Source organism: Phascolarctos cinereus, unplaced genomic scaffold (genome assembly GCF_003287225.1).
Source record: "Phascolarctos cinereus isolate Bilbo 61053 unplaced genomic scaffold, phaCin_HiC Scaffold_5;HRSCAF=322, whole genome shotgun sequence".
Lineage (NCBI taxonomy): Eukaryota > Metazoa > Chordata > Mammalia > Diprotodontia > Phascolarctidae > Phascolarctos > Phascolarctos cinereus.
This window is the reverse complement of record NW_027555958.1, coordinates 411,778,496-411,803,068: the sequence shown is the minus strand read 5'-3', so window position 1 is coordinate 411,803,068 and position 24,573 is coordinate 411,778,496. Positions and strand designations below refer to the sequence as shown.

Below are 24,573 nucleotides of genomic sequence, written 5' to 3'. Positions count from 1 at the left end.
TTCTTACTGTCCTTGTACAAGACAATCCATCTCCCCATTTGTGCCTTTTCACTGGCTGGCCCCCATTCCTGGAATGCTCATCTTCTTCAGTTCTTCCTCCTAGCTTTCCTGGTTTCCTTCAAGATTCAATTTAAAGCCCCCCTTCTGCAAGAAGCCTCCTTTTATATCACAATACCTTCCTTCTGAGATTACTTTTAGTATGTCTTGTGTACATCTTGTTTGTGGATATCTGTCGGCATGATCTTTCCCCCATTACACTGTGAGATCCTTGAGAACCTGGGCTGTTTTTGGTTTTGTGTTTTTTGCCTTATTTTGTATTCCCATGGCTTAGCACTGAGCTAGGTGGCAGAGAAGATAGAGTGCTGGACCTGAAGTCCCGAGTTCAAATTCAATTTCCGACACTTACTAGCTGGGAAAGTTACTTACCTTCTGTCTGCCTCAGTTTCCTCAAACCTCCCTCAAAGGGTTGTTGTGAGGATCAAATCAAATGAGATAGTATTTGTGAAGTACTTAGCACGATGCCTGGCACATTAATAAATGCTTGTGGCTCATGATGAAAGCTTCCAGAGCTTTTTTTTCTCAGACAAATCCTTTGTGAAGCCAAGGTCACCTTCTTCACACAAGGGTGTTTAGAATGCAAGCTCCTAGATGGCAGAAGATACTTTTTTCTTCACCTTTATATAGCACAATGATTATAAATGATTGTTGCATTGAGTGATAGCATCCACGTAGGACTTTAGTAAAGATACTCATCTGAAAAATTCTAATTGACTTACCTGAGTTCACCTAATCTGATTTTATGAAGACAGACACATTTCTATTGTACTCCTTTATCGAGAGAGGTAAGCAGAAACTTTCATTGGGCATCCCTCCAGAAAGTCTTTGTATGGAGAACAGCCTATAATAGACCTATTAACAGAACTCTGCCCTCTCTTCCTTAGCCAGGGTTTGGTATTTCTGGGATCAGGATCTGCAGGAAGTCCCTTTGTCAACTTTTGCTTAGAGGCCAAAATTTTTAAACTTCTGCCACTATTTGGGTGTATAACACAATCATCACCTGACTTCTTTCCAATGTCTTGGCCATAAAAATCTTGGTGATTATTTCAAAGTGAAGAATGATCTAGTGGGCAAATACTAGTAATATTAAAGTATGAGAAGAGAGAAAGATATGGTATCCTGGGGTTGTAGATAGAGAAGCAGCCTCAGCATCAAGGAGACTGGAGTTCAAATCCCAACTCTTATACATATTGGCTCACCCTCCCACTCACCCACTCAACTCCCCTGACAAAAGTAAAAAGTAATAATCAAAATCCAAAGAATTGTCCTGTTTCTCGATCATCTAGAATAGATATACAAATTCACACAACCAACAAATACTAACAGCCTTGTTTAATATTTAGTTAACTTTTTCATGTTTTTAAAACAAGTGTACAATATTTTTTAAATAATACTGTAATACCTGAAGTTGGTCACATGGTGTTCTTTCATCCCATCTACAGCAGTAAGGATATTTCTCACACTAGGTTTCTTAATAGGTCATCTGAATAGCAAGAAGTATGGTGGTCGTCTTCAATCATTAACCAAAAATAACAAATGGACCAATCTCCAAAGAAAATAACTGAATGGTGAGTTAAAAGCCAGGATGCTATTAGAAAGTGACACATATGTGTCCAAAGGGGAACACCAGAAGAGGTTCGGCTGCATAAGAACATGTCCCCTAGTGGAAGAGAAGTGGGAGTGGGGAGAAGGGAGAGGGAGAGGAGGAGGAAAAGGGAGAAGAAGAGTGAGAGGAAAGAGGAGGGGAGGAGAGGAGGGAAGGGGAGGGGAGAGGAGAAGAGAGGAGAGGAGAGGAGAGGAGAGGAGAGGAGAGGAGAGGAGAGGAGAGGAGAGGAGAGGAGAGGAGAGGAGAGGAGAGGAGAGGAGACGAGAGGAGAGGAGAGGAGAGGAGACGGGAGGAGACGAGAGGAGAGGGAGAGAGGGAGGGAGGAGAGGAGAGGAGAGGAAGGAGAGGAGAGGAGAGGAGAGAGAGGAAGGAGAGGAGAGGAGAGGAGAGGAGAGGAGAGGAGAGGAGAGGAGAGGAGAGGAGAGGAGAGGAGAGGAGAGGAGAGGAGAGGAGAGGAGAGGAGAGGAGAGGAACTACCTAAGGACTTATTAGTTTGGCAGTCTGGAAAATGGGAGGCTTAATACTGAAAAGGTACCACTATCAACTTCTAGCTATTGGGAATCCTTGGGGCAACTTCATTGCATGACAGCTAGTGATGACAGGACTACAATTTTTACAACATTGCTTATCTGTTCTAAGGATGCCCCTGTTCTTATACGGCCCTCTTTTATACCTGGAGGGTCAATGGTGGTAGCATGGGACCAAGACTAAGAAAAAGAGAAAAGTAGAGAGATGGAACAGAACAAAATAGAGGAAGGGGATTCTATAGAAACTCAGGGAAGGGAAGAGGAGTATGAGAATAAAATGAAGAAGGGTGTTCAGGGGAGAATGGACTAGACAGCAAATAGGGAATATAGGAGGATGAGAGAAGAAGACAGAAGAGAAGGAAGGCAGTCAAAGGGATAAGGAATACAAACAAAAGGAAAAGAAGAAATGAAGCAAGAGAGAGAGAGAGAGAGAGAGAGAGAGAGAGAGAGAGAGAGAGAGAGAGAGAGGCAATACATCAAAGGCAAAAGCAGAGAAGGGGCAAGTTCCAAGATAATGTTACAGTTCATTCTTCTCCAAGGCCCATCAGCATACTCATTACAAGGGTGGGAAGACATTGGTGTTATCACCATAACACTTTTCTAGAGGAACAGGGGGCAAAGGCAGTGAGCAGCACCAAAGGCAACTCCCCCACCCCACCCCAACTCCTGCCTCATGCCTACTTTTTTATTACTATTATTATTAATTAAATACTAAACCACTCTCATCAATGAGAAATCTCTGATGAGAGAGCAGGGAAACAGAAAGATCTTGTAAAAACCTCAACATTTCACCTTAGGTTGCGTACTGATGTAGCGGAAGTGCTAGTGAATACAGTCCTCTGTTGGCCATGATAGTAGATCCCCGGAGATTCCTCAAGTAGGTCCACTAGAAGATGAAAAGTATGAGCCAGCTTTGCTCATCATGCGGAGCTGGAAGCCTGGCCTTCTTGAAGCAGACATGATAACATCACTAATTTCTTTGAACCCAGGATTCAAACTCCTCCTTACTTATCATGAGCTTCACTCTTAAGAAGAAGGGGCCAGGTCAAGTTCAACTTACAGACATATACATGGAACTATAGAACCACCTATAGAGCTGGTGCCCCAGAACAATGAAAGACATTCAAGAGTGGTGGAATGATGGAGGGCTAATGGTGCACTCTGCCTCTTTCACCAGCCACCTCCAAAGGTCCCTCAGGAGAGCAGTACCTAGAGGATCAGTCTTGGGCTGACCTTTATGGAAGCTGTGGCAATCCCCTGATAATCACCCTGTGGGGAACAGATTTCTAGAATCACCTGAATTTGAAGTTTGGAGACTGAGTGAACACATCTCCTCAACTGCTCTCACAAAAGTCAAATTCTACCTTAATTCAATGCCTGGCCTCAACAAACTTTTACTCCTTTCCCCAACTTCCTCATGTCCTTTCAAGTAAAGAGTACAAGGTCAAAGGCAGTGAAGCTTGGAGTATTGCACATTTTGTTCGAAGTATTGAAGTATTTGGAGTGTTGAAGCTTGAACATTTGGGGTGGCATCTGAGGGAGACAGCATAGACTGAATGTCATCTTAAGGGGCCTTTGGTGAAAGTTCACAACAGAATCTATTCTCATAGGGAGCAGGGTGTCAATTATGACAGCCTTTGAACTTCCACCGTGCTTCCCTAGTTGAAATCTCTGTGCTGCCTGGTCCCAACTGGTAGTGGGGGGGACACCTTCATTGAAGTCCTTGCCCCCTGAAAGGTCATCAAGAGAAAAGATCTGCAAGATTAACTGAATAATTTAGCAAGATTAGTAGGGGAAAACTAGCTAGTAGTTTTTTACAAGCACTTTGCAAGCTAAAACACTGACATGAAGGAAATTCACCACTCCTATGATTATCAGGTGAACTCTGAGTCTACAGGTGGGGGTGGGTATGGTAAGAAGACTAAAGAGAACCTGGTAATTTGGCCTGCTATGGACAAAATGCCAAAATAAAACAGATTTCTCTCTGGCCTGAAAATGTTCATGCTGGAACCACTGTTGCAGGAGATAACCAAGAGAGGAACAATTTTTTGCCCCAACTTTTCTTCCCCAGTGGAAAAGGTATAATTCTATATAAAGGGGAGGAGGTGGGGAATTCACTTCCTCTTTACCAGAGAATTGGAAAAAGATCCACTTGCCCAGTGGAGTTTACATTTAGTCCTTCCTGGATGCAAAAAAAAATGGCCAGAAGTTCTGAAGGTCCCCTTCTATATTCTATGATGCACAAAAACAATGGCAGATCTCACCCTGAGAGAGAAATGCCCTAAAGTTTCTAATGTAGTGATGAGGCAGAGGAAAGAAGAAAAAATGGGAGAGATGGACAGGAGCCTCTCTCCAGATGAGGTTGGGTTTTTTTTTCGTTTTGTTTTGTTTTTTTCAATTCTCGTCTGAGCCTCAATTCTATAGGTATAGCTCACTTACATTCTGTTTAGCAAGGAATGAATGGGGGATAGAGGAGGTGGCTGTTATTTGCCCCACTCTTGCCCCATTGGCACCTTTGTGAAAATCAGGAGCTCTGTGGTGGGTGAATTCAAACCCATCCTTTGTCATAGTTGACATGTCTATACCACACTACAGACTACATACGCTTGGTAAGTCTAATGGACTGAACTCTCAGCCCTTTCTCTGAGTATATCCCTCTGAATGTGGGACAGGAGGGAAACACAGTGAGGAGCATGGGGTTCAGACAGAGGGAGAAAGGAAAGTCTGTGCATGACAGATTTTTCATCTGGAGCATGGAGCAGTTTGATGAAACTCTTAGAAAAGTGAGGGAAACAAATCAACAACAACGACAAAAATCCTAAAGAAATCCCTCAAAGGAAAAGGGCATCATATGAAACCTCAGACTGGCAGGTCATGCTGAAGAAGAATCATACTGAAGAAGAATTTCATACCGAAGAAGTCCTGCAGAGAGCAGTGAACATGTCTCCCTGGTTTCTGTTATTTTGCCTTTGGAGGTTTCAGTAGTCCATTAAAAAAAAAGTTTAATCAACAAACCAACCCAAAAGCCCTTCCTCCCTCTTGCTTAGTCTTGGTAGCCCCCTGCAGGTACCCTGAATCTCTAGTTATCTTTGTTATCTCCATAATCATTGTACAGGACACTGAGCGTCTGCTCCTCACAGGTTTTCTTGAGGTCTCGGCTAAGTTCTGACCACTCCAGTCCATAAGGCTTGATCTCCCGATAGCGGCAGGCCAAGTATTTGAGTGAAGTGCGCTGTAGGCTTATCTTGGGTTCCTGAAGGAGGCCATTGCACCAGTTGCTGAGGTCTCCCAGTTGGGAGAGGATGAGTCCAGCTTTCCTGCGGACCAAACATGAAGATGATAGATTGGTGAGCCAGTTAAAGGGACAAGAAGACACAAGGCAAAGAGCAAAAAGATGGAAGGAAAAATGGAGAAAATGAATAAGAGAGAGTGAAGAGAATGGAGGTGTAGGAACAGAGGTTGGCAATACGGTATAATGGAAAAAGGAAGTAGAGAAACAAAATGAAATAATGAAAGATAGAGAAATAATATGGATGAGGACACACACACAAAATAAAGAAACAATGAATAATGGGTTTTCAATGACAAAAATAAATGAGTCTCTTAATCTGTAAGAGAACAGACTACTTATGTCCATGAATGAAAACTGGCTTGGATTGATCAGTCAATTCAGAAAGACATTAAAAAGTTCAAATAACCAAGGCATTTTTATTTATGCTATGATTCTCTTTCTAGAAGGAAAAAAATTAAAACAAAACATCTGGAGTGATAGAAGTTCTCACATTTCAGTAGTTTTTAACTTTGGATAAAGGGATTGAGCTGGATGTAAAGCTACCCATGGACTCAATGATACAGATGCTGAAACAATAAGTTGTAATGTGAGGAGGATAAGTATAAGCACAACAATCTGACTGGCTCACACTTATATTACAATTTTCCAGAACTCACCTCTTTGGATCCATCACCTCATTAACCTTCCAAGGTGGAGTCATGCTTCTTACCTCTACACATCCCTGAGGGTTACTTAGATGGCTACATTAATCTGATTTAAACCTCAGAGTTAAATAACTAGAAATTTGCTCTGTCTTCCAGTACTAAGATTCTGTGTTTCTGGAGTCAAAGAGAAAGTATATTAGTGGTGGGGCATCACCCGTATGAGAGAAGAACAAAGTTGGGGATCATGGCCCCACAGACCTCAATGTAGTATGCTCATAGCCCTCCTCAAAAGTAAGGGAACATTTGATCACTGAAACTTCCTTGAGGGGAGATGACCATGGGGTAACTTCCTGGCCTACTGTCCAGTAAAACTAGACTAAAGCTCCAACAGTCTTTGTGGATGCATTTATCTTTCTCTAAAGCAACCTTTTTCTGCTGAGTCCTTATGGGATATATCTAATATAATATCGTAAGTCCTTAGATCTCAAATCCTGCAATTCATTGAGTCAGAATCAGAAATATAAGAAAGCAAGAGGATTATCCCACTCAATGGTCAGCACTTTTTAAGTTAAGCTGACAATAAAAGGAAGGTGCAGGAAGGGATAGGACCTCGGTTTTGCATAGATAGGGAGGTGACAGAGAGAAGGTAGAACTACTAAAAGGATCACAGAAGATGAGAGCTGGAAGCAACCTCTGGAGTCATTTAGCATAACCATATTGACCATTAATCCTCTCTGCAATTTACTCAATAATTGGCTCTTCAGCCTTTGATTGGATGCCTTTATTAAGTGGGGATCTCCTGAGGCTACTCACTCAATTTTTGGATAACTAATATTTAGCAAGGTTTTTCTTGTCCTTACATTGAACCAAAATTATCCCCAGTTCTCTCTTCTGGTCCAAATCAGATCAAATAGAATTCTTCTACCATACTAAAATCCTTCATATTCCAACTCGTTCTTCCCTTTTCCTTGCTAAATATCTCTGACTCCTTCCATCAACATTACGTGGTATGGTCCTTAGGCTTCTTAACTTCCTGGTTTTCCCTCTTTAGATTAACAATGCTCTCCTTCTCCTTCTCCTCCTCCTGTATGGCACCAACAACTGACTAAATAATCTATCTATGATGTGATGAGGGCAGAGTACAATGGAATTACTACCTCTCTTGCTCTGCAAACTATGTCTCTCAATGTAATCCAAAATCATATCCTTTTCTTCCTTCCTTCCTCCCTTCCTTCCTTCCTTCCTCCCTTCCTTCCTTCCTTCCCTCCTTCCTTTCTTCCTTCCTCCCTTCCTTCTCCTTCCTTCCTTCCTTCCTTCCTTCTCCTTCCTTCCTTCCTTCCTCCTCCTTCTTCCTTCCTTCCTTCCTTCCTTCCTTCCTTCTTCCTTCCTTCTTCCTTCTTCCTCTTCCTTCCTTCCTTCCTTCTCCTTCCTTCCTTCCTTCCTTCCTTCCTCCTTCTTCCTTCTTCCTTCCTTCCTTCCTTCCTTCCTTCCTTCCTTCCTTCCTTCCTTCCTTCCTACCTTCCTTTCCTTTCCTTTCCTTCCTTGCTTAACATTTTTCTTCCTTTTTTTCTTTATTTTTATTCTTTAAGGAATAGCATGTGATGGTGGGGTTATGACACTCTGCTGACTTACACCAGTTTACAATCCTAGATTTTGAGTTGGCACTGCTCTATAACCATTTCTTGCCATCTCATACTTCTGAAATTGAATTTTTTTAACCAAATGTATGTCTTTACATTTGTCTCCATTAAATTTTGACTTATTAAATTTTGCCCATCATTCTAGGGCACAGAGTTTTTTTTTTGGATTCTGTCAAAGTATTACTCATCTCTCCCAGTTTTGTGTTATCTTTAATCTGATAAGCACACCAACTATTCATTTATATAAATGATTGATTAAAATGCTCGAAAGACCAGGACTATAGACATATTCCTGACATATTCCACAAGAAACCACCCTCCAAGTTGATATCAAGGTATTAATAATTACTCTTTTTTTTTAAACTACTTCCACATCCACCTAACAGTGCTATTTTCTTATGTTATATTTCAATTTTCTCCACAAGGGAATTTTGAAAGGCTTTGCCAAATTCTTTACTGATATATAGAGAAACTTTGTCTATTTCATCCTCCTAGTTTACCAGTCAAGTAACCCATAAAAATAGGAAATGAGGTTAGCATGTCATGATTTCTTCTTAATAAGGTCATCAACTCTCAGTGATCACTGCTACTTTTCTTAAGATAATCACAAACTAGCCCTTTTTGTAACTTTGCCAGGAACCTAGCCTATAATTGCCAAATTGGATTCCCTTCCTTTTTTTCTAAAATAAAGACCTTTGGCCTCCACTAGTACTACAGCACCACTCTTGCTCTCCATGATCTCTTACTAGACTAGAAGCTCTATGAGGGCAGGGACTGTCTTTCTTTTTTTGTATTTGGATCCCCGGTATTTAGAAAGGTGCCTGGAACGTAGTAAGTGTTTAATAAATGTTTAGTATTTATTTTAGTACTTATGATGGTTTCAGACAATGATGGTGGCTCAGCAATCACATCTTCCCATTCTACCTAGTACCCCAGGATAGAATTTATCCAGGCCTGATGATTTTCATCTCTCTAAGCCTCGAGTTCTTAATTTGCAAGATGATAAAGTAAATAGCATCTACCTCACAGGACTGATGTAAGGATGAAATAAAATAGCACATGTAAAGCACTTTGCAAACCTTAGTACATTTAATACACATTAGTTATTAATAAACATTATTAATAATGACATGTGATTATTATTGGCAGCAAAGGGTATACTATTTACTTAATTATCTCAGGTTTCAACCGCCTATAACCCATTTCTGCTCCTCCTTTTCCAGTCCCAAAATCATTCTTCTTTGGAGGGAAACAAAGAACAGAAATATGGTTTTCATCACTCTGCATTTCCTTCCATCTCCTGTTAATATCATGCCATTTCCTCTAAATAGCAATTCTATCCCTTCTTTGATCTTTTACTTTTTCTCAGCATAGCTTAACAAAATTATTTATGTTATTCTTAGCCTCCTTCCCCAGGCTTAACTCACTGTAAGTTTGAACTCTCTGGATGCTATTTCTGCAAAACTGCACCATGCTTTTGTATTCAAGCTATGCTATCTAACCTTATTTCCAATTCCTTTAGTCTTTTTCTCAAACTAAATTAGTTTATGAATTCTCTGTACAACCACATCATTCTTTTTAGACAGATCTCCTCCCCTTTTCATTATTAGAATTGTTTTGGATTGCACCTGATGAATTTAGGTGTTGACAGCTTCTTACCTCTTTGGAGATGACTTTCCTTATAGAATTTTAACCCACATGATCCTACTGATTCTCTCTAAACTCATTTAAATCTACTCTCTCCAAATCTAATGTGTGTACTGGATTATGTTAGAATTTATCACACATTCTAAGACAGAGCATTTAATTTGCCCCCAAGCTTCCTATATTTCTTTGGCAACTAGTATCTTCTTGGTAGGCAGAATCATGTTGGGAATTACAGTTCTCTCGCCTACTACATCCACCCTTTTGAAAGAACGAAAAAGGATCATAAAGGTTAGTGAAGAATTTATTAGCTATTCCAGTTTTTTTCTTCCACAAAGAGAGATGTAATAGATGTTCAGATAATCAAACTCTACCATTATACTGTGCTATGGCGATATGCTTCCTGAATGCCTTGTTTATTTCTTCCTCCTGACCAGGTGGTCTATAGTATGCCCCACAACCATGCCACTTTTTTTCTCCTTCTCCTCCTGATGTTCACCAATATATTCTTCACGTCTGATGCATATTTCTTCTTGGTATACAACGTTACTACCCAACCTACCCCCAACCTTTATCTGTTCTTTCACTGTTAAATAATATAATGCACCCTTCCAGTGTCTCATTCCATTCATGAGCCCCATTTTGCCAAGACTCAGTGATACCTATTGACTCATGTTTGCTTCCTCTCCTAGAGATCGCTGGATTACCTTGTTTATTTCCCATACTCTGTGCATTTGTGCTTATGGGGTTTTTGTTTCCTGTATCTTCACTGCCATTCTTTTTCTATGGTGTAACTGCTATTTTCTATGGCATCTAACTTGATACAGCTATGTAGGCAGTGTTTCCCCTCTCCCTCCCCCTCCATTTTTTAGTTCTGTCTTTGTTCTAAGAAAGGTTCAGCCTGGGAGTGGAGAGTAATTGAAATACCAGAACAGACCTTCATGAGTTCAAGCCACCAGACCTAATTAAACTTCATTCTATGATAATGAAGAAATTTATGAATGTAATTAGTGAGCCACTCTCAGTGATCTTTAAGGAACCAAGATAGATGATAGATAGCAATTTACCAGAATGGAAGGACAGGCTTTTCAAACTATAAGTGGGATTATTGTTCTTGGAATAATTATAGAATGGATTACAAAAGGAAGTTTTATGATCACTTAAGGAAAAAAATTATCTCTAGGAGCTAGCATTAAGAACAAATCATTTGGTCAACACCATTTTTAAAAATATGGTTAAAAACAGGAAAAAAGTTAAAGGTGTAGACATAGTTGGATTTCAGTGAGTAATTTGGTGGTCTTTTCTAACTCCAAAATTCATTGGAACAAGATGGGAAATTCATGGATGAAATAAAGCTAGGAAGGATAGCTAACAGATTATATGAGAGAATCAAGATCCACAAGGACCTTGACAGATTGGGATAATGAGCTGAGGCAAACAAGATTTAATTTAATAGGAAGAGATAAATATAAAGTTCTGCACTTGGGTTCAAAAAGTCTGCATCAGCAAAGGCTAGTGAAAAATTGACTAGAAAACAGCTAATATGAAAAAAAAATGCAGGTACAAAGGCAATGAGAACTGAAAGCCTTATGTGAGTCTGCTGAGCAATCCGGCAGACGGGACAAGAAGATTTTGGATCCCCTTTGGCCATATTCAGTGGCTTCCTTTTATTTACATGATAAAGTATAAACTTCCAAGGGTCTTTCTTGGTGCCCTCCATATGTTTCATATTTCTTCCCTTCTAGTTTCCACCAAATTAAACTTCTAGTTTATTCCCGATTTCATTCTGCATTCTCCTATCTCCATGGATTTTTTACTCATTCTGTCAATGATGCCTTGGACATGTTAATCCCTACCTTTTGAAATCCTCTTTTTCTGTGGCTTTGCCAAAGTAGATACTTCATTAATGTTGGTTGAATTCAGTAAGTTGCATTAATAAAATCATAGTGTCCAGATTGCAGCATTTGACAGTGTTGTTGTACTCTGAGGACCATCAACCACAGCAGATGTAGGATGTGTCCAATTTTTAGGGTCACACTATAGAATGGCTGCTAAGGAGGTGATGTGGGGTACTTGGTGTAAGGTTACTCTGATTGTGAGGGGCCAAAAAACCATGGTATATGAATATTGCTTAAAGGAATTTGTTTTCTCTGAAGAAGACTCTGTGTGTGTGTGTGTGTGTGTGTGTGTGTGTGTGTGTGTGAAGGGGGATGTTAAGGGCATAATGGGGTCAGAGATCAGTGACACAATAGGTGTCTTCAACTATTTAAAGGGAATACACATGGAAGATTGATTAATATGTCCTGCTTGGTTTCACAGGGCAAAAATAGGAGTAATAAGTAGAAGTTGTAAAGAAATAAATTTAGATTTGATATAGGGGATAAAAAAAATCTTTTTTATAATTAGAACTATCCAAAAATTTAGTAAATTGCCTCAAGCAGCAGAAGCTTCCCTTCATTTCCCCAGGTTGATTGCTTCTTTCTCATGTCTAATCTGGAGGAAATTCTGGTTACATGCTGGACTAGATGCCCTTTGAGTTCCCTTCCATTTCTGAATTCATGTGATTCTGGTAGATGACTACCTTCTGGTAAGGCTCTATGATTTACTTAGAGGTTGGACTTGAAGTCTTTTCAAACTAATATCTTGCATGATTCCTTTACTAAGAGGCCTCAGAAATGGCCCAGATGGACCTCTGCCTGGTCACCTTGAAAAATGACAACCTCCAAGACCATCTCATCCATTTAGGGATAGTTTTCAGAGGTGAAAAAGTCTCATTCTCTGAGAGAATGATAAATGGCCCCTACATATAGCAAAGAAATGCCTCTTATTCACCTGGAGGTCAGCTCTCTTGCTAGTATGACTCAACATTCACCCTTAAGAGGAAAAATTCTTGTTCTTCAGCTTTGATTGTTTTTGCCCAGTCTGTTTTTCCCCCCATGGCAACCAATGTCACTGAGGGTGATGTCACTGCATTCCAAAGATACTGCAATAGGAAGCCACAGAGATGCTGTGGGAGTAAAGGTGTCATGCAGCAAGAGTAATTTCTGGGCTGAGAGAGTAGTGTGGGGTCAGATGAGGGGCAGTAACAGTCATCTCAGCTTTCAAAGTTGGGTCAAGAGAAAATCAAACAAGCACTCTGTCTTCTGCCTAAATACCATCACCCATAAACCATTTCTCCTTTACCTATTGTCCTTTGTGGCTTGGATGAGCTGACTGGCCAAGGGGATGTCAAGTTTCCGATTCGTCATCAGCAAGGACTTTGGTGGACCCCTTAAACTTCTACTAACATATTTCCCTTCATCACCAATGACTTATTGGGAGGAAGAAGCCAGAAGGGTGGGTTTCTATACCATTTTCAAATGCTAGAGAAGGGAAGATGTTCATTTATTTCCTCAAAGAAGGAAATTGATGGCATCTTCCTTGATCTTGTTCTTTTGAACTCTTAACTGTTTTCCAAAAGTAATTAATGTAGGTCTGTACTTGACCATATTGAAACTGCAATTAGGCTAACAATCCAGTGTTCTTTTATCACAGACTGATACCTTATTTTCCCTTAAGTCCTGGCCTCCCTACAATCTCGAAAAAAGGCAAAAAAATCTGTTCTTTCAAGGAATGCCTCAGGTCACAAAGCCAACATGTTTGTTGCATTTTTTTTCCAAATTCTGAGGACATTAAGGACATTCAGAATGTTAACAATTTTCATGATGAAATGAAGTTCTGGGAAGTCATTTCTAGAAATATAGGCTATGATTTCTGAGACAAGAGTCTGCCAAGCAGAGAAAATAATTTTATTTCAGGAAGATAAGAATACTTTTATAAAACAAAAGAAACAAAACAAAAGCCAAAACCTCCCTTCTTTCTATAACAAATGAGAAACTAGGAAAAAGGAATGTCATGGGCCCTTGTCCCTCTGGAACATGACAGATGTTCAAACTACTAGATTTCGTTTGATCTTGGTTAGAGGAAGGCAAACACGATAAAATAAAATGGATAACTTCTGTGGCATTTTGTTTTGTTGCAAGGGAGTGAATAAGAGGAACTCTAGACTCTAAAACTAATATGTCTACTGGCCTTGTGCAATGCTGGTAAAGGGATGTAACAAATTCATTAAAAATACATGTGTACTCTATATATCTATGTCATAATGCATGAAATATGTTTTCAGACTCTCTGAAGCCCTTGTTTTCCTTAGGGCATCAAAGAAGAGCTATTTGTTGAATCTTCTGTTCCAATCTTCCTAAATCCCTTCCAGGAAATAAATGTTTTAGCTCAGCTGCTTTCACCATTTGAAATGCCACCACCTAAAACATCTTTTAGGGCTCAGCTAGAGGAACATCCTCCAGGCTCAGGGCACAGGTATTCTGGGAGCTTAGGGAGTGTGTGTTAGACTGGACTAATCAAATCATGTTAAAACAGAACTAAGGTTGACAGAGTAGTGTAAAAGCTGAGGAGTCTCTCTTCTGAGCAACCAAGCTCACCCAGGAAAGTTCAGAAAGGTGAAAATTCATGACTAGATTATCTACAGCTTGCTGTGGTCATTAAACTTGAGGGGAACTCAGAGATTTAAAGCAGACAATACAATTTGCCGATTACCTGGGGCCTAATTCATCCTCACATCTCCAAGTGAACTCGCCAAAACTCTCATAATGCTGGTTATAATGATAGAGGACTCGGTGGAGGCTGGGAGAGCCAAGGTCCAAGAGGGTGTTATACGCAGTCTGTTGTTCTTTCCCACTGGTATAGCCATTGAAGAGATTGTAGATCTTGTCTGCTATTTCTGAGAGGAAAGGAGGAAAAAAAGAGAAGGCAATGACTATATAAAGAGATGTACATATATAGATAATGATTGCACGTAACATAATACATATATATATATATATATATATATATATATATATATATATATACCTATATGCATACATACGTGTGTGTGTGTGTGTGTGGGTGTGGGTGTGTGTGGGTGTGTGAGCAATCATCTGGTTCAAGTTCAGTTCAATTCAACCTAATTCAACAGATATTTATTTAATTACCTATGTTATTAAGTGAAAGGCACCATGCTAGGTATTAGAGACAAAAATAAAAGATTACCCTTTCCCAGAAAGAACTTAAATTCTATTGTGGGATAACATACCTACTTCTGCCTCAGAGATACACAGAGTACCAGTCTGGTGATTTAGGTCTTCTAGACTCCAGGTCCAGCACTCTATCCAATTAGCTTTTTCTCTTACACAGAAGTTGCCTTTCAATTAAAAAAAAAAAATTGTCCAGGCATGCCAGGTCCCAGGTCACTTTCATGCCCATTTGATTTCTGTTTTAACCCATGGGCAGGGAAAAATGGCATCACCTACAATGGACAACCAATGAGTCCTAGCTGACAACCATATCCACATCATCTTTTACCTGAAATTCACCTATATTCTAAACTTCCCTTTCTTTGTGGAAGGTGCTGTCATCCTTCTATTCACCCAACTTTTCAAGCTAAGAGCCATCCTTACATCCTCAACTCTTCACTCCTGCCAAACGCTGTCATTTCTACTTTTACAATTTCTCTTCCATCAAGTTCTTATTACCTTGAGCCTGAACTATCACTATAACTCCTAACAGGTCTTCCCACTAGTGTCTTCTCTAATACATACTCCATACAACTATTAATTAATCACCACATTTACTAAGCAAGGTAACTGTGTCAGGTACTATGCTAAGGGTCATAAAGACAGAAACTGTCTTTTCAGAGTTCACATTCTAACTGGAGAAAATCAGGTGCTTAAAATAAAATGTGTATACATACAAAATACATACAGAGTAGATAGGAGGTAATTTTTGAGAGGAAGGCACTAGCAGCTGAGGGAGGGACCAAGAAAGACTCCTGCACCGGGTAGCATAAATTGATATTCTTATAGAGTATGGGCCTGACCATGTCACTCCCCTTCTCAAAAAACTTCACTATCTCCCTACTGCCTTCAGAAAAAAGTACACACTTCTCTGCTTGGCATGTAAAGCCTTGTACAACCTACATCCATTGTTAAATTTTGCCCTCTCCTACATTCAGCCACACTGACCTACATGATATTCATACATGATATTCCATCTCCCATGTCTGTGACTTCATGGATGATGTCAACATGCCTAGAATGAATTCCCTTCTCATTTTTGCCTCATGGCTTGCTTCAGGGATCCCCTCAAACATCATCTCCCATGTGAAGTCTTTCCCAATGCCCTCTCTTCTACCCCTACACCCATTCAATCACTTTGTATATTTTTTTTTGTATTCACTTATCTCTCCCTGTCATAACAACCAACAGAATATAAGCTGCAAGAGAACAAGGATTTCATTTCTGCCATCGTTATGAACAGGGCTAAGAACAATGCCTGGTATGCTGTCAGTGCTTAATGAATGCTTGTTGATCTGACTTCACAGGATCACAGATTTAGTGTCAAAAGGGACCTCTGAGGTCACCTAGTCCAAAGCTCTCATTTTGCAGATGAGAAATTGAAGCCCATAGAGATTGAGTGTAGCCCAAGGTCACACTGACGGTAAGTGATAAGGTCAGGTTTCAAATTCAGGTCATGTGACAGGTCATCTTCTAGTACCCTTCTCACTGAATCAGTTGAATGGACTTGAATGAAAAGCATCACATGTTCATAGGAGGCAGGGGGGTTATCTGACAATATTGCCAGTTATATAGAATTCAGGTTAAAAACATAGGCTTTATCCAAGAGGGTTTTCCAACTTTCTAACAATTCTAACTCTAACCCAATACTGAATTGTTCAGCTCAATGATGGCTGTTCACATAACAGTGCCTCTCCTATGTAGACCAAAAACCTCTTAGGACTCTATGTGGCCCTGTAGTTTATTTAGGTCCTAGGAATGATGTCTAAGGGAAAAGGTTTCTATAACTAGGTGAAAGTACCATTGGAAGCCTAGTGTTTGCCTGCAACTCTATGGACCGCAATCTTTAAAGTCGAAATACCCTCATAGTACAATATTTGTTGTTGTTGTTCAGTTTTTTTGAGTCATGTTTACCTCTTTGTAACCCTATTTGAGTTTTCTTGGCAAAGTTCCTGGAGCAGTTTGTCATTTCCTTCTCCAGCTCATTTTACAGATGAGGAAACTGAGGCCAACAGGGTTAAGTAACTTGCCCAGAGTCACACAGGCAGTAAGTCCACCTAAAAGGCTGAATTTGAACTCAGGAAGATGATTCTTCCTGACTTCAGGCCCAGCACTCTGCAGCAGAATATAATTAGCCTCAATCCACATAGTTTAAAGGAAGCCTCAGTCCACTCTGCTATATTTCAGATTATATATACACTGGGACAATGGACACATTGCAATAGTGTCTTAAAGTTGGCAAAGCACTGTACTTAAATTATCTCATTTAGCTAAATGTTTTTCTTTGACTGAACATGGGAGTTTTCAGTAGGAGTGTAATAGTACAGATCTGAGGAATTCTGAGACCCAGGCTCCTGGATGTTGAGAAGGAGATACTGGGTAATAATGAGTCTTGGACTGAGATCCCTATAAAGAAGAGCAAAGGGTTCCCGAAAATGCCAAGTTTTTAGATAAAATAAAGGAGTTCTGGGACTGATCAAGAGTTAGAGCCACAGAGTATCAGGGGTAGAGTTATGATAGTAGAAGAGAAAACCTGGGCTTTGCCATCCGCTAGCATTGTCTGAATAACTATAGACTGTACATCTAAAGAAAGGCATTAGCTCTCATATTACATCAAGAGGATTTTCCTTAGGAGAAAAAAAAAAGGTGATAAGGATGTATAGGTCTGGTACTTAGCACACTTTCTGTCCCCTAGTAAGTACTAAATAAATGTTAACTGACTGATTTATCAAGAAGATGAGGCTCACCAGAAGTAGGATAACTTGACTCCTCAGCAGCAGAGTACTTTCTCCTGTTGGGAAGAGGGTTGGCTCAACCAGGGCAGTCCTAAGTCAGCAGGTAAGTCTACAGTTGTTACATTCTACAGTAAGTCCCTTAGAAGCTGGTGATTATTGTTGTTGTTGTTCATCCTTCATTCTCAAAGAGGACCATGACATCATGGAGATGACGCCATGACATGCAAGTGAATTGGATTTAAGTGAGGGAGGGCTGTGCAGAGTTACCAGCCTCACTTTCACCTCTGGAGCCGTCTGGATCCAGTGACAAGATAAAGATCAGGACGACTGGAGATGGCCCCAGATGTGGTAGAGATTTGGTCTTTTAAAGCTAAGGTCCTTAGCACCTGTCAGTTTGACTGCGGCAATGCCCATCAGTGAAGAGGGAGAGGGCACATCTCTCTAACTGAATTGAGGGCTCTTCCCTTGTGGGGTTGAGTAAATGATCAGAACCTAGCTGACCTCTGATGGAACAGGACACCCCAAAAGTCTGGCAAGTCTCAGATCATGGGGTACTACCCTGTCAGTTTAGCACTCCTTGGGAAGCCACAGTGGTGGAGTCAAGCAGGAGGGCCCTGGATGCTTCCTCTGGGGAGGATGGGAACAGTGGTTTCAAGAAAATAAGATCTGCTAAAGGCAAAGTTTGCCTCTTTCACCACTTTCTTCAGAAAGTGTCAGCCCTAGTGGGGAGGCTCCATGGTGAAGAGAAAATTCCTACTTTTTGAACTAGCCTCCAAATACCTTCTCATTTCAATGTGAGAAGGTAATTCTAATGTAATTCTAATATTCTAATACTGTCTAATACTTTCCTTCCAGACTCATTTGATCAATAAGCAATTATAAGTACTTGCTATGTACCAGGTACTGCACTAGGCACTGGAGATACAAAGAAAGAAAAGAAATAGCCTACCCCACCCCAAAATTCTATTGAGTGGAGATAATATTTACCTATTTAAATATATGCAAACATATAAAAATAAATACCAGATAATTTTTGGAGGGAAAACACTAGAAAGTGAGGGAATTGGGAAAGCTTTCATGGAAGAAAGTGCTTATTAAGCTAACCTTTGAAGGAATCCAAGGATTATAAGAAGAGGAGGTAATAGAAGACATTCCTTCTAATATGTAAGGACTGGGCATCTTTGGTGTTCTTAGCAAAGGGGAGGGCTCTCTAACCACAACATTCTTTGTCAAAACCTGGCTTTCTTACCTTGGGCTTTCACGTCATCTACCACCGGGCAGGGGGTCTTCACTATCACATCACTTGGTCTGGAACGTCGCCCTGTGTTGTCCACTCCCCACAAGGTAAACCTGACAGGGAGTGTGGGAAGATACCAATATCGTCATCACAATTTCTAATAGAAAGCCACCTGAGAGATAGCTCTAGAGTGCAGTTTCAAGGCTGTGCCTTACCCAAAAGAGACTACTTTGAGATTTAAGAGTCTGAGATACTACCTGCACCATTATGATGCGAAGCGAGCAAGAAATTCTGTTGTTCAGTCACCCATAACCATTCTGAGGTGTAATAGCAATGCTGAATTCTTTCATATTTGCTGTCTTTTGTCTACCATTTGGTAAGCATTCAATTTACCCTTTTATATAGAACCGCAAAGTTAGAAGGCAACTCAGAGACCATCTTAATTCAACATCCATCACTACACAAGAATCTTCTTTGCGATTTACCCAAGTGGTCATCCAGTTTTTGCTTTGAGGCCTCCAGAAATGGGAAACCCATCATTTCTCAAAAGAGCCCATTCCAATAGCAGATAGCTATCATCCTATGATGACATGTTCCTTTGGTCATCCTGGACGACTTTGTTTGGAAGCTCTTCAATTTATCAGAAGGCTAAAAGAGCATCTTACTCAGGGCAAAGTAATAAAAAACTACCTGATATTCGTACAATATTTTGTATGCTTCAGTGCTTTCCTATATAGCATCTCATATGATATTTTCAATAGACTTACAACGTACGTGGTGGATGTATTCTTATCCTCATCTTACTGATTAGAAAACTGAGGCTCAGAGAAGTTAAGCGACTTTCCTACCAACATGCAGCTAGTAAGCTGGAAAAACTGGAGAAGAAGAAAAAAACATTCTCACAGAGTTTGCATCTGTTTGACACTGACCTCTTTCACATCAACGCTGTTTATGATTAACTGCTCTTATACCAGGATGCCCTCCACCAAACTGAGACTCAGAGAGGTTGAGTGAGTTGCCCACGGTCATACAGCATGCTCATACCAGAAGCAGAATTTCAACTTACTTGTCTGGAAGGGTGGATCCTGTGTAGGACTCGCAGTCTGAAAGACCATGGTTCAACCCCACTTCTCATACTTATTATCTGTGTGTCCCTGGGAAAGTCACTTAATCACTGGGCTTCAGTTTGTTTTTTTTTTCAGCCTGGAGTCAGGAAGACCTAAATTCAAATCTGGCCTCTGACTCTTACTAGCTGTGTGACTCTGGGCGAGTCACTTAGCTCTGTTTGCCTCAGTTTCCTCATCTGTAAAAAGGGCTGGAGAAGGAAATGGCAAACCACTCTCTGGTATCTTTGCCAAGCAAACCCAAAATAGGGTCATGAAGAAGCTGATGTGATTGAAAAATGGCTGAACAACAACAAAAATGAGAGTTGGTCTCAGTGATTTCTAAAGTCCCTTACAGCTCAAAACTGATGCTCTTCTGATCTCCCTCAAAAGGTTGTTGAGAAAGCGCTTTGTAAAATTTTATGTTGTTATCTACAAACAGTAGCTTCTGTTCTCTTAAAATAATACTAATAATGAATCACTTTGGAGGGTGCTCTAAGATTTCCTAATCACTTTGCAAAAATTATTTCCTCTGTTTCCCCCCAACGTTTCAGTAAGGTGGATTGTACAAGTAGAGTCAACATATCCTGAATTGGCAGTAGGCCTTCCTGGGTGCTACTTCAATGTCATTTCATACTGACCCTATAAACAACAACTTTTAACACCTGGGGATGGTAATGCATTAATGATAATAATAATAGCTAGACTTTATTGTTTACTTTGTGGCAAGCATTTTGCTAAGCATTCTATAATTATTATCTGATATGATCCTGGCAACAATCTTGGGAGGTAAATACTATTATTAGTTCCATTTTACAGATGAGGAAATGGCGACAAAAGTTAAGTGACTTGCCAAGGTCACACAGCTAGTGTCTGAGGCCATATCTGAATTCAGGTTTTCCTGAGTCCAGACCTAGCAATCTATCCACTGCACCACCTAGATGCCTACCTGCCAGCAGAATTCTTAAAGTAAGATCCTTAAAGTTGGAAGAGATAAGTAAAATACTGGATAACAAAGTCTTGATCCAAAAAGATCTTGTCAGTTTAGAGTACTGGAATTAATCTAATCAATAGAGATAAATGTAAAGTCTTGCACTTAGGTACAAAAAATCAACTTCACAATTACAAAACCAGGAGGTGGCGAAGGATGGGTAGAGCCTGTTGTGGGGCAATATATCTTGAGGTTTTCTTGGACTTCAGGCTTAGTATGAATTATGTAGGATGTGGTAGTCAAACAAAAGTTAATTCAATCTTGGACTATGTTAAAAGGCATAGTTTCCAGCAACAGGACACTGATATTCTCTTTGTACTTTCTCTTATACCCTTATAAATCTTATCTTCAATCTCATACTCAATTCTGGGAACCATAGTTTTAGAAGGACATGGAAAAGTTGAAGAATATTCAAAGGAAAGCCACCAGGATGGTGGAGGGCCTTATGTCTATGTCACTGGAGGATCTGTTGCCTACAATTATCCTTGAGAAGAGAAGACACAAGGGGGCTATGTTAGTGCTGTTCAAAAATCCGAAGGACTGTCGCATGGAAAAGAGATTAGCCTGGATCTATTTGGCCATGGAGGGTAAAACCAGAAGTAATGGGCGAAAGTTGTAGAGGTGCAATGTTGGCTTTTTGGCCTGAACAAAAACTAACCAACCAATGAAACAACCAAACAAAAAAATAGAAATTCCTAACAATCAGAGCTGTTCAAAAGTAAAGTGGGCTGACTCAGGTGGAGGGTTGCCCCTTCATCGGGGTCTTCCAGTGGAAGCTGGATGATTATTTCTCGAATATGTTAAATTGAGGTGTCCTTTGGTGAATGGATTGGACTGGATGGATACTGAAGTTCCTTCTAACTCTGAAAATTGATGATTCTTTGAAGCATTTTGTCTTTCAATCCCTAACACTTAGTACAGTGCCTGGCATATAGTAGAGACTTAATAAATGTTTATAAAATGAATATTGAAATATCATCTTACAGTTACCAGATTGGCTAAAATAATAGCACGAGAAAGTGTTATGTTGGAGAAGATGTGGGAAAATTGAGACACTAATTCATTGTTGGTGGAATTGTGAACTGATCCAACCATTTTGGAAAGCAATCTGGAATTATGCCCAAAGAGTTATTAAACTACTATACCCTTTGACCCAGCAATACCATTACTTTGTCTTTTTCCAAAGATTATTAGGGGAAAAGGAAAAGAATCTATATGTTCTAAAATGTTTATAGCAGCTCTCTTTGTGGTGGCAAAGAACTGGAAATTGCAGAGATGCCTTTCAATTGGAGAATGGTTGAACAAGTTGTGGTATATGATTGTAATGAAATACTACTGTGCTATAAGAAATGATGAGCTCAATGATTTAAAAAATAAAAAAAGCATGGAAAGATTTGCACAAAATAACGAAGAGTGAAATGAGCAGAACCAAGAGAACATTGTGTACAGTAACAGCAATGTTGTTTTAAGAATGACTTTGAGTGAACGTTATTTTGTCTATTATAAATACCCCCAAAATGAAATGGATGAATGATCCAATTTATCAACAGCAAATCTAAATGGATAAAGGTGCCAGAGAGGTGCAAAAAAAGGGAAGAATCAACGCAGTTATCTTTCATCCTCTTTTGCAAACTTTGTGAGGGCTTCTGTGAGTGTGTTGAAGGCTTATCCTCTTACTTATGTTCATTGTCCCATGTAAACTCTTGGAAAGCTTTCCTCAGTTAATCTCTCAGTCTGGTTCTCATATCGGAGCCTCTGACTAGTGAATGTAATTCGATTCAATTTAACAGTTATTTATCAGTTATTATTATGTGCTAGGAGCTTGGGATACAAAGACAAAATGAAAACAGTCCCTGGTCTCAATGAATTTACATTTATATTCTATTGGGGGATGTAAACAAGTAAACATATAAGTAAATGCAATATATATATATGTGTGTGTATACACATATTTGTATCTGTATACATGGGTATATACATATATACAGTTGATATGTGTATATATGTACTGTCAATCCAAAGTCATTTCATTGGGGAGGGAGCAGCACGAAAAAAATGGGAGCCTCCTTGAAGGGAGCTACGGATTCCAAACAGAAGAGAAGAGACAGGATCCCAGATATGCAAGACAGTCTGTTTAAAGGCCATGGGCTGGGAGACAGAATATTAAGTTGTATAGGTTAGATCAAACAGACCAGTTTGGCTGGAACTTAGAATGCAAGATGGGAAATAATGGAACATGAGTCTGCAAAGAGAGCTTGGAGATAGCCTGCAATGTGTTATATGTATATGTACAGATATCTACATTTTTCTGCATCACTAATAGCTTTGCAAAATACCATAAATCACCTGCTGATTAATCTCTACACTACCATATGGGGGCAAGTTGGGGACAAGGTAGAGGTTCTCAGGCTCCTCTCTTTCCAAATGGGAATGAGCATCATATAAGCTTGGGCAAAGGGTCAGAGCTGGTAATGAAGTTACCCCTGCTTTCTCCAACAGGGCAAGACACTTTCAGGTTGCTTAATGAACTGAAATTCTGGGAGATTAGCTTGGCTATAGGGATCAAGTAGGGCATAACACATTTTAAAATGGCAATTGTGTGTCCAACCAGTACATAAATGTGCTCTCCTTGTATATCATCATCATCATCATCATTATTGTTCATATTATTATTATTTAACATTTATTGGGCAGCAAAACAACTATCTATGCTCTTCTAAACTAAAGAGAAGTCATGCACCTTGTCCAGTAAGCTAACGGATAATCACATTTATGGTCTTTTTAAAGGTCTGTACTTTTTACAAACATGGCTTCCCTGTCTGTTTGTTTAGACCTCAGTTGGTATGCTAATAACCCCACTTATTGGGGGCATGTGAGCATGCGAGCAGAGAGTTGGATCTGACTCAGAGGCCTCTTAGTGGCTTAACAGCCTGGAATCTGATGAGCATGGAGTAGTCCCCTGCTTATTCTCATGAATTAGCTGCCCTTACCTCCTCCTTTCATGCATCTTCTCCCTTCAGGCTTGGCAATCTGAGCTAATCCCTTCTATCTGACTCACTATTCTCTGAATTCAGAAAGTCCCCAGAATCCTGTAGTTGGAAGGGATCTCGGAGGCCATCTGGTCCATTCCAACCTGGAACAATTTCCTAAAGAGATTCCTAACCACTTTTGTGTCATGGACCCCTTTGGCAGTCTGGTGAAGTCTCTGGATCCCTTCTTAGAATACTGGTTTTGCATGCATAAAATAAAATGTTTGGAATTACAAATGAAACCAATTAAAAGGAAACACAATTATTAAAAAAAATTAAGCTCATGGTCCCTAGTTAAGTAGCAATTTACCTCTTTACGTAAAATCTTAAATGAGGGAAAACTCACTACCTGTTGTGACAGTTCTTCGTGGTTATGGGCAGCTCTAATTTCTAGGAAAATTTTCCTGATTGAAGGCCTAAATTTGCCTCTTGGCAACTTCCAGCCATCCTGTGCAGGGACAAGCTGAACTAGTCTAATCCCTCTTTATGATGGCTCTTCTGGGGTAAGCAGTCAGGCTGTTGAGAAAGGCATCTCTGGGTACTTAAGGATAGGCCACATGGTACAGTGCAGAGTGGGAATCAGGATGCCTGAGTTCTACTTCTGGCTTCCCCATTGGGTGACTCTGTGACTTGAGTAAACTTATTTAGCCTCATGGGACATCGGTTGTTTAATGCCTGAATGTGCCTTCCAGCTATGTGATTCTATCAGCGTCAGTCAATCAGTTAATACGGATAAATGCCTATGTAGCAAACACTGTGTTTAGAGCTGGGGTAAAAAGAAAGACAAAAGTCGTATTCTCAGGGAGCTCACAGTCCAGTGGGGAGACAACACGTTAACAATCTACAAATGAGGCCTACACTGGATAAACTGGAGGTAATCAACAGTTGTTAGGTACTATTATTAATTAGGAAAGGCTTCTTGTAGAAGGTGGAACTTTAGCTGGAATGTGAAGGAAG

The 24,573-nt window shown here is 40.0% G+C and overlaps 1 protein-coding gene across 5 annotated transcripts in view; it reads right to left on the bottom strand.

Moving 5' to 3' along the window:
- Positions 1-2,038: 2,038 nt before the first annotated feature.
- The window catches only part of ASTN1 (astrotactin 1), a 441,904-nt gene continuing 419,369 nt past the window's right edge, over positions 2,039-24,573 (bottom strand). For all 5 annotated transcript variants that reach the window (XM_020984286.2, XM_020984291.2, XM_020984287.2 and 2 more), the window contains 3 exons: positions 18,506-18,606; positions 14,004-14,187; positions 2,039-5,507 (listed from right to left, as the gene is read on the bottom strand). In XM_020984286.2, coding sequence (XP_020839945.1) covers positions 5,270-5,507; positions 14,004-14,187; positions 18,506-18,606 — 523 coding nt within the window. In that variant the 3' untranslated portion in view covers positions 2,039-5,269. The remainder of the gene's footprint in view (positions 5,508-14,003; positions 14,188-18,505; positions 18,607-24,573) is intronic.